Raw genomic sequence first — 18507 nt, forward strand, 5'->3', positions numbered from 1 at the left:
TTTTCCATTATTCATGGAATCTAGTTCATGGGTACCCGATCATCGTACGGTAATTTTTTTTGTACCTCCATAGTATCTTCAATCACATCCCCGTGCATAATATGTTAGGGATTCCTAATGCATCACTCTATAATATTTGGACACTTGTACCCCCTCAACTCCCACACGTACCCTTACCATTTCCAAGCTCTTGGGCATTAAGCGATCAGATTGCTCTGAGAAAGGTAAAAGTAAACTCTTATAGTTTGGAGCCCAGTTCCCACAACATATATAGTATTGACAACTTGTCATAAATGATTACTTTGACTCATACATTATTTCAAACGTTCATTTTTCATAATTCAAAAGGGTCCATCAAATCCTAATTTAATCGCTCCACTTGACATATGCATAAGTACTTTGGAGCTTACATTTGAAAATTCTCAATTCCCACAAGTTCAAAAGGACGAATCTTAACTAGTCAAACCCAAGGTTGTCATTCCACGCCATTTTATGTTGCTTCTCGTACCTTTTCAAGGTACACCTTTGTATATATCATGCGTTAATTTTACTTACTTACCCATTTAAGTCCACCTATCTCATCCACGCATACATTGGTATGCATCATTGAATGTTAGCATCTGTTAGTATCTCATTCGTTAACTGTGAGAAATTCAAAGTTCACCTACCCTTCTCATACTTATGATATGCTTCGAATACCCTGAATTTGTGCCCATACGTGATACTTTATTTCTACATTTACTTTCTTATATGTGACATTACCATAATGAAAACTTTGTCATATCGAGAGCTCCCAATCCATAGCGAGAGTGTGAATCATCTCTCGTATCTTGACTTGTCCACTTTCTAAAAGTCTTGAGGGTTTTCTTACACCCTCCCCTTTTTTTAGATGCTTTTGGTCATTCTTGATATTATCCCAAATAAGCCTTCATTCTTATAAGTCACAATGAGATTTCTACGAATTTGGTTGATTCACATTCTCTTACCAATTTAATTTTTTTATCATTCCTCGACACATCATCACGATAATTTGAGATACAACATTCCTATTTATCTTGGAACTATTGTACTTTCTTCTTTGTACCTTTGACGTACTCATTAGTAGCGACAATCACAGTGACCAATCGTTTAACATCTTGACTAAAAATCTAAATTCTAGATTAGGGCCTTACTCTTTTGAGGTTCCCTCTTTCACCACCTCTAATATAATCTTTTGTATGCTCTGGCTCTATTCTGACAGTAGATCAATCTTGAAAAATTACAACTTTGGTGATTTTTGTATTCTTGAGGATTTGATGAAGAAATCTAGTATTTGGATATAAGAATGATGTTAGAACTCATATATATTGAGTAAGAATCAACCCAAAATATCATTAACAACTTACCTTAGTTGATTGGACTTGATTTGAGCTCAAAATCGTCTCTTCACCATCAAGAACTCTAACCACCAATACCCCAAATACTCTCCTCCCCCGACCTTGTGTTTATAGGCCCATATTTCTGGGTTTCGGATGCGACCCTGGATGCTTTGCATCCCCACTTCACTCCTCTTTGAATGTCGGATGCGGACCTGGACGCTATGGCAGCACTTCACTGCCAGCCTTTCTTTCGGACGCAGCCCCGGATGCTTTGCATCTGCAAACTCCTCTGCTAGCCTTTGGTAATGTGGTCATAACGTCTTGTAGGAATGTCCATATGACAAACGGTTTGAAGCGTTAGAAACTAGACTCAAAGATCTTTCATTTGATAGGTTGTCTATCACATAACCCTTTATATATATATATATATATATAGATATACTCGTCCAAAGTTTGGTCTTGTGCGTACTCATTTGGAACTTTAGTTTATCATGTAATTTCCAACTTGACTTGGACTTAGGGCTATCCTTAGACCCACATCACTTATAATATGTTTCGTACACTTATTATCATATCCAATTGATATTCATTATTTTAATAGTCCTCGTCTGCACATAAAATAATATAATTAGCGCACATCAACTTTCTTAATAGCGCTTAAGTACTTCAAAATTTTCTGGGGTGCTACACGACATCAATAAGCGGAGGGACTAACTGTATAGGTCAAAATCTGCCTCAATGGGATTTAGCGTGGAGTGGTATTATGGAAAGTGATGTGGCCAAGATCGACTAGTGGACAGCGGGGCTCGTAGCCGGGCGGTCAATAACGGCCGAGGTCAAGTATCAAGAACGGTACTAATGGCTAGTTTTTGTAATAGGATATTTAAGGAAATATTCCATTGAATATTCTATGTACTGGTACTTTTAGGGTTGACTGGAGATATGTCCCATATAAATAGAAAAAGAGATAAGGGGAAAAGGCATGTAATATTTTCTTTCTGATAAGAGCACTTTTTGAGAAGAAGACTCTCTCTAGAATAAATACAAACGCTACCTTTCTAATAAGATTCTACCATCCATTATTCTGGACTTTTTCATCAGATCTGAGAATAGTTCCAATATTCTAGGATTTGTCTATCATTCATCATTGTCAGAAAGAAGAAGAATCCACTTCATTCGATATTGGGTGAATCATTCTCCTTATTTACGTTAATGCCATTTATTGTTATTTATTACTTGATATTCTTCCATCATTACTCCTCTCGAAATATTAAATGTACACTGCATTTAACCCCCCTCCCCCCCCCCCACCAATGCTATCCTACTTTATTTGTGTTAGCTAATTATAAATCCATGAATATTAATATATATCAATTAGGTTTAATCCCTCGTTACATAAAATTAATTAATTAAATCAAAGATTTACATTTTTGGGTAAACAATAGTCTCTTGCCGAATTCTAGAACTTTTATGCTTCATAAAGAAAAATACGAATACGTTCCAACAAAGTTGAGAACTTTGGTTTGATTATGATATATAGATCATGCCTCCCTAAGAAAATAGCTAGTCAAAACCAAGTGGATGTGCACTAGTTCTACCATAATGCCAAATTGGTTGTCAGAATCTGAATATACGGATTGAAGTTTAAATGAAGATTATATCAGTATAGTCAGTTTGGTACATCTCGTTTATTTCATCGAATATCTGCATCACTTAAACGGTTAAACCACAGTCTTAGACGAACACAGCTACGAACTTATCGACTCATTAACTATTAAATCACCTGACTACAATATGCGTAACGCAAAGCGCTTGAAATGTGAATATTAAAAAACAACTTTTAAAAATGGTCGGTTGGCTAAATATCCCACTCTCGCATGAAATGTGAGTGTTGTATAGCTATCAAGACTTATGGCCGACGTAATTTAATTTGTGAAATTCACTAAGGGTGGCTATAGGGGCGGAGTCACAAACCTGTGTACGAGTTCGGTAGAATCCAATAGTTTTAATTTAGACTTCATGTTTTTGTTAAATAAATTATTTAATTTATACTGAACCCAGTAAATTGTCTTTTCCGAAATTCAAAACCCATAAACTCGAAATTTTAGCTCCACCTCTAATTGGCTCGCTGGCCGGCCTTTATTTGAACATTAAAAAAAATAATAACAATTATTATTATTATTATTATTATTATTATTATTATATCTTAATTTCAAATAAATTGAAATCGGCAAACCCATTCTTTAGTTTAAGATCTAACTCATTTTATCGTCAAACCTAATAAATTATAATTTTAAGGAAAAAGTTAAGGTATACGTACAAGAGAAAAGTTCTTATGTGGCATTTTAGGAGAAGACGAGGGAAGAAGTAATTGTGGGATTCAGAGCATTTAGTGCTTCATTACCTACCTGCTGAAAGTTCAGCCGAACCTAATTCTATTAAAAAAATTATCTACACAAGTATTTAACAAGGCGTTATCTATTCCACATATCTTATTAGTTTATTGCCATTCCATAGAAAATCAATCAGAAGAAAGAGACTTTTTCCATTTCCAAAGAAGCAAACTGATTTTGCAGAAGAAAAAAGACCCCAAATTCTAGTGAAAGTATGCATGTGAAAAGAGAGCAAATTAGACTACAAACTGATAGCTGAAAAGTAAGGGTGTATATGGATCGGGTTGGTTCGATTTTTATCAAAATCAAACCAAATCAACTATATCGGTTTGGATTGGTTCGGTTTTGTCGGGTTTTTCGGATTTTTTATTACTTAAATATTATTTTAATCTTACTTTGTTAAATTTTTGATAGGTAAATATATGTTTAGTAAAAATATAAATAATTGACAAACATATTGTCTATTAAAAGATTCTTATGGGAGAATTTTCTTAGTAACACATAATAGTTATTTTTTTAGTCGTCTGACAATAATGTTTTGTTGATGTGCACTTTCAAGGTTAACCAAATTTAGTAATTCAAAATAAAAATCAATATGATACCTAAATAATAATAATCACTTCACATTCGAAAAAGATATTAGAATTTAATAGATCTTAACATATGATATGAATATGGAAGAACAAAGAGATTGACGCATTTCGGTAACACTTGATGAGAAAGTGATCATACAACCCATTATTTAAGGTTAATAAATATGGAGCACCTCATATACTATTAAACATTATATCCCGCAAGAGAATTCCCAATATTTCTAGACAATTTTTTAAGGAAAATTCTATATAAAATCTTAAAAGTATATATAAAAATTATATATTTATATGTCAGTTTGGTTCGGATTTTTTTACTCAATACCAAACCAAATCAAACCAAACCTAGTCGAGTTTTTTAATCGGTTTGGTTTGACTTTTCGATTTGGTGAGGTTTTCCGATTCGGTTTGTACACTCCTACTGGATAGGAGTTCTGATATTTTTTTTGTCACGACCCCAAATCCACTAGTCGTAATGGCACCTAACCCAACCCGCTAGGTAAGCTAACTAGTAACTATCCAATTCCAATGATATTAACAAGACAAATAAACGAACGTAATTTACTGAATCTTATACATTTCCCAAGGACTGGTACTACAAATCACGAGCTTCTAAGAATAGAATTCATAAATTAATCCAGCTCTCATCGATCACAGCAACATCAATAGCCAACATCTGCATGCAAGGTGCAGAAGTATAGTATGAGTACAACCGACCCCATGTACTTAGTAAGTAACAAACCTAACCTTAGGTTGAAAGTAGTGACGAGCTAACACAAGGTCGGGTACAATATCAATATTCCACAATAGTTCATAACAACATAATACAGGTAATAAAAATGGTATCTCAGTGAAAAACTTAAATCTTTTACCGAATATGCCAAAATACGAGTAAGTTTGACAATTGTGATTTTTTCCAAAATTTCTTTCAACAATAAGTAAGATGTTTCATTTTCAGATAGCATGAGAAAGTATGTCTCTATGCCTACATGTCAAGATACAGATAAAATCATAAATGTCCCAAAACTGGGTAGCAGAAGGAAATGCATCTCTATGCATGTATCTCAAGTACGCATGACAAATGCAATGCATTTCGATGATGAGCTCATGTACTCACACTTCCAGAGTACTCAATCTCACTGTCTCGCATTCTCTCTCACTATGCTCAATGCTCAGCACACTCAATCACTCAGCGTTGTACAATACATGTTGCGGCGTGCGGCCCAATTCACCTATATATAGTCGACTGCGCTCACTGGGGGTGTGCAGACTCCGGAGGGGCTCCTACAGCCCAAGCACTATAATCCGTACGGACAACTTACGTGTTGCACGGACAACTCACGTGCCATAATATCAATATCTGAATCCATACGGACAACTCACGTATTACACGAACAACTCACGTGCTATAGTATCAACATCTGGATCCGCATGGACAACTCACATATTGCACGGACAACTCACGTGCTATAGTATCAATATCCTCACAAACAGGTCTGCGGCCTCACTCAGTCATCAATCTCTCCAGTCTCACTCACGGGCTCACAATGTCATGAAACTAGAACGACAACAATGATATGATGTATCAATAAATAACAACTGAGACTGAGATATGATATGAATGCATGGATATGACTGAGTACGAAATATCAATGAAATCAGTGAAAAGACAGCAAGAAATGACCAATATGGATCCTAGCAGTATCGTCATAAAGCCTAAATATGATGTCTAGCATGATTGACACCTTAACTACTTTATCACATGGTAGAAACACGGATATCAACAAAGTAGGACCATTATACAGTGTCATAGAAGCAACAGAGTCCCAATTGACATGGTGCACGCCCACACACCCATCACCTAGCATGTACGTGGCCTCAATACCAATCACATAACACGTATTACGGGGTTTCATACCCTCAGCACTAAGTTTTGAAGAGCTACTTACCTTGAACAAGCCAATACCAATTTCGAGCAAGCCAAGCGATGCTCCAAAAATGCCATCACACGCGTAGCGATCTCCGAACGGCTCAAAACTAGCCAAAAGTAACTCAAATACATTAAATAAAGCCCAAGGAAACAATTCCAAAACCCAACAAAACCCAAAATCGGCCAAAACTCATACCCGGGCACGCGCTTCAAAACCCGACAAAACTCACAAAAATCTGACAATCCATTCAGTTACAAGTCCAACCATACTAGTTTCACTCAAATCCGACTTCGAATCGATATTAAAAATTCAAAAATTCACATTATAAAATTTTAGGCCAAAACCCCCAAATTTCCTCTTTAAAATTCACAATCCAATTGCCAGAAACGAAGATAGATTCATGAAATATAACCAAAATCGGATAGACAACACTTACCCCAATTCATATGGTGAAAATTTCTTCAAGAATCACCTCAATCCGAGCTCCATAGCTCCCAAAATTAAGAAAGAACCAAAACCCTTGATAATATAGTTTCTGCCTAGCGATTCCGCATTTGCGGACAATTCGTCGCATCTGCGACCACCGCTTTTGCGGTAAAACTTCACTTCTGTGAAAACAACTAACCCAGTAATCCCTCGCACCTGCGGTCTTTAAGTCGCTTCTGCGATTGCGCTTCTGTGCACTTGAACCGCATCTGTGGTTGCGCAGGTGCGTCCAAGCACCCGCACCTGCAATCCTCACGCCCAGCTCCCCTTCACCCTCCTGTGACTCCTCTGTCGCTTCTGTGACCATCGCACATGCACAAACTAGCCGCAGGTGCGATCACACCAGAACCAACAGCTTAGCAAAAATCCAAAAATGTAATGAAATGATCTGAACCTCGTCAGAAACTCACCCGAGCCCCTCGGGACCCCGTCCGAACATGCCAACAAGTTCCATAACACAATATGAACCTACTCGAGGCCTCAAAACACACATAACAACATTAAAATGACGAATCACACCTCCACTCGAAATCAATGAACTTTGAAACTTCAAACTTCCACAATCAATGCCGAAACCTATCAAATCACGTCCGATTGACCTCAAATTTTGCACACAAGTCACATTCGACATTACAGACCTGCTCCAACTTCTGGAATCGGAATCCGACTATGATATCAAAAAGTCCACTCCCGGTCAAACTTTTCAAAATTTTAACTTTCGCCATTTCGAGCCAAATTCAACCACAGACCTCCAAATCATAATCCGGACGCGCTCTTAAGTCCAAAATTACCCAACAGAGCTAACGGAACCATCAAAATTCCCATACGAGGTCAAATGCTAAAAAGTTAAATTTGGTCAACTCTTTCAAATTTAAAGCTCCCTAATTGAGAATAATTCTTCCAAATCAGTCCCGAATAACCTGAAAACCAAAACCGACGATTCACACATGTCAAAATATATCATACGGAGCTACTCACACCCGTAAACTACCGAGCGAAGTGCAAATGCTCAAAACGACCGGTCGGGTCGTTACATCCTTCCCCACTTAAACATACGTTCGTCCTTGAACGTGCCAAGAGTTGTTCCCAAAACCATCAAACCGCCATATAACCTTACCATGCACATACCCGGCAGTGATCCCACGTTACCTTATCCCATGTAGGTCCGATAACACAACATAACTGAAATTTCTCAATTCAATCTAGCCCACAAGCCTTAGAATCCAATTTCCAACATCCGAAATTTCTTATAAGATCTGAATCTCGCAACCTACACATCGTATAAGTCTGAACAAGTTGTACCATACCGCACCTATAATCCAAGTTACAATCAGAGGATATACCACATAACTCAAATACCAATAGCAAAATTTCCGATCATAGTAGTGCTTAAAACAACCCAATTCCGATAATAAACCTCATATCTAACAAAACCTCATTCTAAAACCTTCGTACACCGCTGATAATGAAAGAACACGCAAAAACTCATAATCATTCATCAAATCAACAAGTTGTGGAGCTCCCTCTCCTTCAACAAGAACTATAGCCAATTCCTAAGCCGACTTTCGATATTAACCTTCCAAACATGCTATAATCAAATCCGATAGTATCTATCCTAGGTCCAATGACCTCATCTCATCCAACACGACCACTCTAGTGACATGACACACCCATACAATCTAAAGCCACAGCCCGTGCAATCTGTGAACCAATAAGCAACATTCCAAATGTATTCAATCATAAAAATAAATGACTAAGACGAGAGAACTGTCCCGCAAGCTCAACAAGTACCACCACAATGCAATGCTAAGAACCTATCATACCTAGTTGAATCAAGACATATGAATCTAACACAAAGGATCATATCTTAACATAACTCCGCTGCAATGCGTGACCCTATCCAAACACCGGTCCATATGAAACACCTCAGCCACCATGCTCAAACTCAATAACCATGCGAAATTCGACATCAAGTATCCAAAGAGCATTACCGTAACCACGGAGAGCAAATAACATATTACCATAATCCGGAAAGAACATAGCCAACGCGCAATCACTCACGCAATACCCAAATACTCATCTCGCTCAAATTCCGCTATAAAGCCCAAATAGAACTGCACCATGTGTGCCTAAAACCAACGAATCACAACTCCTCGTAGCATAGAAGAGTAACTCACAGAAAATTCCAGAACACGAATAATCTCAACAACAACCGAATGACACATCCCTCAATAATAGCATTATGGAGCCAACCAATCCAACTCGGTGTAGAATACACATCCTAATTGGGACTACCAATGGACCCCCAAATCAACTCTTGGCACCCACAAATAGATAAATAAACCTCTGAAAGCCTACAATTGACTGAATCATAACACATACTATCATCTGGCTAGCTTCGTCCATGACTTCATAATCCACACCCATGAAATAATCCGCTCTTGAGAACTCCGAGTCTCCAAATCCATAGAACACATGAATCACCATATTTGATCCCAACTCCACCGTCAGAATGTCTAACACATCTCTCATACATGATCATCTCATGAGGAATACTTCCAAAATTCTTCCGTGCCACATAGCAAAATTTGAATATCAGTAGTCGATCAACCAGAAGAGTGTCGCAGTACCAATGAAGTATCCATACATCAAAACACATTGCCCCTTCTGAAATGTATACTCTCATCAAGCCATACCAAATAGTAATATCATTTACCTAGTCATCTGAAACCATCCAAGCTGCCTACGAATTTTATGACCTTTCCTTCGAAAACAGAACTATGATCTCGCTCACGTAAATCTCAATTCCACGCAACACACCGCATATACCATGCCATCATATGAAAAATATGAGAACTTCATAGTCCACTCCGAATCACAAGCAACTACATACTCAATTAGCCAAGGACCTTCCATTTGATTTCATCCAGGAGAAATTCACTATACACCACATGCTCCTCACGCCAGTAGGAAATATACTCCTCGAACCGTGGTAAAAACCATTGAGAACTCTTCGAAGCCCATTTGCACATAACCAAGCTATCAGAACCGAATCTCTCTAACCCAACCCAGCCACGCAGGTCGCCAAAACCCAAGAGCATTGCCACGAAACACCTGTAGAGACTAGACACATCATAGGTACCCAAAGAACCAATTATATCCATTACTGTACTGATCCAACCTACTACCAAGCTGTCCTATTTCTCTAAGTCCTTTCCAAATTGCCTTCAAATTGATACTTCTCCTTGTTAGAAAACCATGATCATTAACCACAATTCATCATACAAGAGACCCTAGTATAAAACCACAATGCCCTAAGGCCCATAAGCCGTTAACTTCCTTCTTAAGCACCCCAAAGTACCACAACCGAGACACCCACTTTAAAGAGACCTTATGTTAACCTAAAACTGTTTCCTTCACCTTCATGATACTAAAATGCATAATCCATAATAATATAAAAATACCATAAGTCTCGACACCATCCAATGCAAATATCGGATCCTAGTCATATACCAATCCGAAATTCTCAGTTGCTACATATAATTCTTGAATCCATTAGAACCATTCTTAAGAGTCATCCACTCTACTCAAATCTAAATTAAACCGACCAAACTGACCGAACGACTTGTGCCCCATTAGCACACCAACACCCAAGAGAGTAACCCACACTCCTAAGCAACCGAGCAAATTCCTACTCCATGTACACTACATCCTCCGTGAATAACCACTCAATTATTTTATGATTCTCATATACCCATAGAGTGTAATATAAACTGTATCCAGAAATTCCTTTACTCGAGTCATTCTCGAACTCAACCTCTGCAAGTCATAACTGATTCACCACTATACCTCAAACTGAAACCAATACAACATATAGTCGTGCAATCAACCCGTGGATAGCAGACTCCCCCACTTGGCTCAAAGCCAAAGAATAAAGCATCTGATAACTTACAATACCCATACTTTGTTGCTGCCAAAATCCTGCACTGAAATTCAACTAAATCCTTCATAAGCTTGAGTAACACAAACCATATCATACCTCAAATCGCACAAATATAACCCACTGTAGAGAAGAAAGCCTCCACACAACATCATAAAATCACACATCCGTAGATTACCTCGCAGGTTATAACCCACCTGCTTCGCCTCAAACTGACATATCTCTATACCCTTCCATAGTTACAACTACTACGCAATCACTTAGTCTTCCTAATTCTGAACCCATCAACAAGACATGAGAATCTACTTCACTCCACAACTAAACAACATGAGAGATCCCTCAACACACCCATAACTCGAGACCATACGTCAAATCAAGACAGAAATCAGACACCCCAGAGTCCTTGCTACATCTCAAGTAAACTCTTCTCATCATATTCGAACAATCTGAACACATCTCGCAGTCTCATCATACTCACTATATAGTTATCCAATCACAAATTCCACTAATAGGGACACCAACGGACCTATAAGTCCCAAAAGCACATGATCACACAATCGAAATCTTTGTGCTAAAGCTACCATCAAAACCCGGCCTCAAGTCCTCCAGACTGGCCCATCATCAGCACACCAAAATCACATCTCGCACCTCAACCATATAATCATAAGCCACCGGCGCACAGCCGATACCGAGCGCTCACATGTGCATACGAATGCGTGGAATAAATTCAAAGTGTTACGCTTCAAGCTGAATCAATATCGCACGATAAGGAAAGAAAGATAGGAAGTATATCCTAAATGTCTTGTAGCCTCTCGAAGATAGGTATGGACGTCATCATACCGATTCGCAAGACTCTACTAGACACTTGCTCATAACTTGTAGAACCTATGAACCTAGAGCTCTGATACCAACTCGTCACGACCCCAAATCCACTAGTCGTGATGGCACCTAACCCAACCCACTAGGTAAGCCAACTAGTAACTATCCAATTCTAATGATATTAACAAGACAAATAAACGAAAGTAATTTATTGAATCTTATACATTTCCCAAGGACTGGTAGTACAAATCATGGGCTTCTAAGAATAGAATTCACAAAGCTGAAATGAAATAAATACATTGTCTGTTTGAAAAGTACATAAATAGATTTTTATAGATCTAAGTCTACCACGAACAAGAGGCAGCTACAATCGGAACGCAGGTATATCTTCAATCCAGCTCACATCGATCATAGTAACATCAACAGCCAACATCTGCACGCAAGGTGCAGAAGTGTAGTATGAGTATAACTGACCCCATGTACTCAGTAAGTAACAAACCTAACCTTAGGTTGAAAGTAGTGACGAGCTAACACAAGGTCGGGTACAATACCAATATTTCACAACAGTTCATAACAGAATAATACAGGTAATAAAAGAGGTATCTCAGTGAAAACTCAAATCTTTTACCAAATATGCCAAAATACGAGTAAGTTTGACAACTGTGATTTTTCCCAAAAATCCTTTCAACAATAAGTAAGATATTTTATTTTTAGATAGCATGAGGAAAGTACGTTTCTATGCCTACATGTCAAGATACAGGTAAAATCATAAATGCCCCAAAACTGGGTAGCAGAAGGAAATGCATCTCTATGCATGTATCTCAAGTACGCATGACAAATGCAATGCATCTCGATGATGAGCTCATGTACTCACACTCCCAGAGTACTCAATCTCACTGTCTCGCATTCTCTCTCACTATGCTCAGTGCTCAGCACACTCAATCACTCAGCGATGTACAATACCTATTGTGGTGTGCGGCCCGATTCACCTATATATAGTCAAATACGCTCACTGGGGGTGTGCAGACTCTGGAGGGGCTCCTACAGCCCAAGTGCTATAATCCGTACGGACAACTCATGTGCCATAATATCAATATTTGAATCCGCACGGACAACTCACGTGCTATAGTATCAACATCTGGATCCGCACGGACAACTCACGTGCTGCACGGATAACTCACGTGCTATAGTATCAATATCCTCACAAACAGGCCCCCGGCCTCACTCAGTCATCAATATCTCCAGTCTCACTCGCGGGCTCACAATGTCATGAAACTAGCCCGACAACAATGATATGATGTATCAATAAATAACAACTGAGACTGAGATATGATATGAATGCATGAATATGACTGAGTACGAAATATCAATGAAATCAGTGAAATGACAGCAAGAAATGACCACTTTGGATCCTAGCAGTATTGTCATAAAGCCTAAACATGATGTCTAGCATGATTGACAGCTTAACTACTTTATCACATGGTGAAAATACGGATATCAACAAAGTAGGACCGCTATACAGTGTCATAGAAGCAACAGAGTCCCAATTCATATGGTACACGCCCACACGCCCGTCACCTAGCATGTGCGTCACCTCAATACCGATCACAAAACACGTATTATGGGGTTTCATACCCTCAACCCTAAGTTTATCAGAGTTACTTACCTAGAACAAGCCAATACCAATGCCGAGAAAGCCAAGCGATGCTCCAAAGATTCCATCACATGCGTAACGAGCTCCGAACAGCTCAAAACTAGTCAAAAGCAACTCAAATACATTAAATAAAGCCAAAGGAAATAATTCCAAATGATAAAGATCGAATCTTTAATCAAAACCCAAAATCAGCCAAAAATCACACCAGGGCCCGCGCCACGGAACCTGACAAAACTCATAAAATCTGATAACTCATTCAATTATGAGTCCAACCATACTAGTTTCACTCAAATCCGACTTCGAATCGATATTCAAAACTCAAAAATTTACATTATGAAACTTTAGGCCAAAACCCCCAATTTCCTCTTTAAAATTCACAATCCAATTACCAAAAATGAAAATAGATTCATGAAATATAACCAAAACCGAGTAGAGAATACTTATTCCAATTCATATGGTGAAAATTTCTTCAAGAATCGCCTCAATCCGAGCTCCATAGCTCCCAAAATGAAGAAAGAACCAAAACCCTCGATAATATAGCTTCTGCCCAGCGATTCCGCATTTGCGGACAATTCGTCGCATTTGCGACCATAGCTTTTGCGGTAAAACTTCGCTTCTATGAAAATAACTAACCCAGCCATCCCTTGCACCTGCGGTCTTTAAGTCGATTCTGCAATCGCGCTTCTGCGCACTTGAACCGCATCTGCGGTTGGGCAGGTGCGTCCAAGCACCCGCACCTGCGATCCTCACGCCCAGCTCCCCTTCATACTTCTGCGACTCCTCTGTCACTTCTGCGACCATCGCACCTACGAAATCAGTCGCAGGTGCGATCACACCAGAACCAGTAGCTTAGCAAAAACTCAAAAATGCAATGAAATGATCCGAACGTCGTTCGAAACTCACCCGAGTCCCTCGGGACCCCGTCCGAATATGCCAACAAGTTCCATAACACAATACGGACCTACTCGAGACCTCAAAACACACTAAACAACATCAAAACGATGAATCACACCTCAACTCGAAATCAATGAACTTTGAAACTTCAAACTTCCACAACCGATGCCGAAACCTATCAAATCACATCCGATTGACCTCAAATTTTGCACACACATGACATTCGACATTACAGACTTGCTCCAACTTCCGGAATCGGAATTCAACCCCGATATCAAAAAGTCCACTCCCGGTCAAACTTTCCAAAATTTTAACTTTCGCCATTTCAAGCCAAATTCAACCACGGACCTCCAAATCACAATCCGGACGCGCTCCTTAGTCCAAAACTACCCAACGGAGCTAATGGAACCATTAAAATTCCAATCCGAGGTCAAATGCTAAAAAATCAAGCTTGGTCAATTCTTTCAAATTTAAAGCTCCCTAGTTGAGAATCATTCTTCCAAATCAATCCCGAATAATCTGAAAACCAAAACCGATGATTCACACAAATCAAAATACATCATACGGAGCTACTCACGCCCGTAAACTACCGAGCGAAGTGCAAATGCTCAAAACAACCGGTCGGGTCATTACATTTTTTTCTTTATTTTTCTCCCCTTTAGTTTCCGGATCTTAGAAAAGGCTTGAGATGAATCATGTGACTTGACCTAACTAGAAGAATTTAAAAAAATAAACCACTTTTTCAAACCTTTCATCATCCTAATAACAATTACGTATCTAATTAATGATTAACCATATTTTATTAGGTGGAAGATAACATACAAAACAAATAAAATATGGAACAACTCATCGGACCACTGCACCATTTTGAATTTACCAGTATTAAGTGATAAATGGAAGTAATAATACATATTAGTATGTAGGTGTTTGGACACTATTTGAGTTGAAGTTAAGAAAAAAAAAGGTTTGTGTGAAAGTTGAAACTAATAACGATATATATACATAGGTACAAATTAGTATTATTTTTTTTTCAATAAATTAGAATACTCTTAATTAACACATTAACAAGAAAGTGATGCTCTCCACTCTAGTCAACAAATTTGAAATCTTGTTAAAAAATACCATTTGGCACGGCAGAATCTTGTCAATAAGTACCTTCCTCAGTTGTTTCATTCCATGCAATTATTATTGTAACTTAACCTCATTAATTAAGAATTGAAGGAAGACAATCTTGTCTACTTAAATCAAACCTTTCCTATAAATTGGTTTAAACAATCCAAAAAACACTTAACAGCTGAATCGTGAAGAATGGATTGCTGGTCTGCTGAAAATGCTACCAATGCTTTTCTCAAAACGCTAAAAATGGTAAGTATATACTACGCGCAATATAATCTCTCCTCTCCTTTGTACTTATTTTTCTGAGTTTTAGCTAGTTTCTCTTCTGTAAAATAACAATAATAATAATAACTACTATACCCCAATGCCAAGGTAAATCCGGATCAGCTATATGAATTCACACTATTTATGTTGCTTCTTTAAGTTCGTCCTCTTAAGTGATATACTCATAAATTTATTTTTAATTGTAAAAATTTCAGGGTGAAAGAGGAAAAGCGCCTGATGTAACAGAGTTCATATCCGCCATGGCAGCCGGAAATAATGCACAACTCATGGTGATGGCATGTTCCGGCCACCCTGGGTCTGCCCTACTAGGCTTAGTAGCGGCGGCTCATCAAACGGGTGGCCGGGTGATATGCATATTAGGTAGACAACAAGAAATGCATGCAGCTAAAAAAGCATTATTGGGAGACTATGCAAATTTTGTTGAGTTTGTGATTGGTTCAGATGTCAAAACTTTATTGGCAAGTAATTACGAAGGAGCTGATTTTGTACTTATTGATTGTAAATTGGAGGATTTCCAACAAGTATTTGAAGCAGCACAACAAGGTGTTAGTACTGTTAAAGGTGCATTTATTGTAGGGTACAATGCCTTACATGAAGGTCCTAAGCTAGGTTTTGATCACAAGGGTTATTTTCTACCCATTGGAGAAGGGTTATTAGTTAGTAAAATTACTGTTTCGGAAGGTAAAAAGATTATTGGTGGAAAGAGGAGCCACTGGGTTGTTGAGGTTGATGAATGCACTGGGGAAGAGCATGTTTACAGGGTTTGTACCTCTCCAAATACAAAGTACTAGTACAACGTAACCTTAAGGTTTATGGCAAAATCCAGTAACTTTTTTTTAGTGGTGAAATTATCTAGGCAAAGCGAAACCTGGCTAGAACACAGGTATCGTGAAATTCTGTCGACCTATGAAGTACTAACAAATGTTGTAAATATACATCAGATTGCCATAGCTGTCTACTCTAGCCTTTGTAATTATCAAGAAGAGGTTGGAAAATTACTGTAACAGTACATGTTTATTTACTAGCTTTGAATGCATCTATTAGAATCTTGATTTTTTCCGTTTTACACATTAACAAAAGCACACAATGAGAAAGATAGATAAATAAATAAATAAAGGACAAATGATCACGAAATAAATAAATGTATGATAAGATTGTGACTGTCTCGTCTTCTCACTGTAAGAGAGTTAATTAAGTTCTACCCAGTAACTTAATTAGAAAAAAGTATAGCTTTAATTATGTTTCGTTATAAATTGTTAATCTTGGTCTAGTCCGAGATATCTTATGCGTTGTGTGATAACTGATATGCTAATATTTTTAGATTGTGTGCAAGGTTAAAAACACAGTCAGGTTTTCTTAGAATTTTGAATTAGATGTTCGGATTCTTTCATAGTAACTAATTTTAATATTTCTAGTAATGAGTCATTTATACTCAATTTTCTCCAAGAGAAAAACGAAATGCGGAAAAAAGAGAACAAATTAAATAAGGGAAAACTACATAGATGTACCCCAAAAAGACACTACTAGCTTACCAACAATTAGCTATTTTAGTCATGTTACCAAAAATCTGGGCAAAAAAAGATTTCTTTTTCAATGGGTAATATTAAAATTCCTTGAAAAAACATAGATGAGACAATATAAGAAATTTGAGGAAGATTGAAGGTGAATTGAACTAGTTTGGAGTGAAAATTCGTTACCAATAATATACAATATTAAAAAAAAGGCACAAAAGAATTTATTTTCAATGGATATGGTTAGAATTCGTCGAGAACAAATAGATGAGGCAATATATTAGATTTGAGTAAGATTGGAGGTGATTTGGATCGGTTTAATATCAAAATTCTTAGCTAAATTCAAGTTTAAAAAGTTCCTCTGCAACGCATGTATCAAGCATGTATTCACGCATGTATTTCAGACACAAGTATACATGGACATTCAAGAGATACATAGGGGATACACATATGATAAATAAGTGACACAAGTATACACAGAAGAAATTCAATGTGATACACATCTCATCTTCTTCTATTTTCGTCTTTTACTTCGAATTTGACCCAAATTTAAATTGAAACCACTTCAAATCTCCACCAGTTTGTCGCAAAATTGAGTTTCAAATCCCTTGAGATGTACCCAATCTATTCCAATAATACCCGTCCGTAATAGATTTCAATTTTGGAAACCCGAAATTTTCAAATTCAAGCTCAAGCAAGCTTCAATGATTTTCGAAGTTTTAGCTAATCTTCTTCACTTTTTAAATTATTTTACTAAGTTATTGTATCTATACTTACATTTATGATTTTTATTTATCTATTTTCTAACTTTTATATTTGGATTTCTGTCATTAGCTTGCAGATTTAAATGCTTTTCAAATTCAAGCTCAAGCAACCTTCAATGGCTTTTTGGAGTTTTAGCTCATCTTCTTCACTTTTTAAATTATTTTATTAAGTTACTGTATCTATACTTACATTTATGATTTTCATTTATCTCTTTTCTAACTTTTATATTTGGATTTATGTCATTAGCTTGCAGATTGCTATTACCCATATTCGATTTAAGTCTCTCTTCATGCACGAGCAGATTGAAATAACCTACAAGTTATAATCTACCAGTAAAGAACATCCTAGAGTAAAAAAATGAGAGTGAAGAGAATTAATATAAACTGAAATATTTTTGGATTAAAATGACATTTGGGCTTTTTTAGTAGATATTTTATTTTGAGCTAGTTTTGGTTGAAATTGTTTATGGGATGACAATTTGGGTAGTTTTACCATTATATACAGGGATCTTTATACAAATAGCCGGTCATATTTATTGTTTATTTTTTCTAGTCATATACATAGATTATACATTGACTATATACAATTATATACATATGATACATAAATTATGGATATATTATATATTTATCGGCTATTTTTAGTTTAGGTGGCTGGATGGACGACTATTTGGGTTAATTCTCCTTAAATATATTAAGATTCTGGATATACGAGAGGCCCCCCACTTCATAAAGCATTGTGAAAAGCCCAGTAAAGAAAAACTAA

General features: G+C 37.3%; 1 protein-coding gene across 1 annotated transcript; it reads left to right on the forward strand.

The window, feature by feature from the left end:
• Window positions 1-15272: 15272 nt before the first annotated feature.
• Window positions 15273-16487, forward strand: LOC104117244 (uncharacterized). Its single transcript, XM_009628271.4, has 2 exons — window positions 15273-15430; window positions 15661-16487. The coding sequence occupies exons 1-2, from the start codon at window positions 15374-15376 to the stop codon at window positions 16255-16257; spliced, it is 654 nt and encodes a 217-aa protein (XP_009626566.1). The 5' UTR covers window positions 15273-15373; the 3' UTR covers window positions 16258-16487.
• The last annotated feature ends 2020 nt before the right edge of the window (window positions 16488-18507 follow it).

Source organism: Nicotiana tomentosiformis, chromosome 1, assembly GCF_000390325.3.
Source record: "Nicotiana tomentosiformis chromosome 1, ASM39032v3, whole genome shotgun sequence".
NCBI lineage: Eukaryota > Viridiplantae > Streptophyta > Magnoliopsida > Solanales > Solanaceae > Nicotiana > Nicotiana tomentosiformis.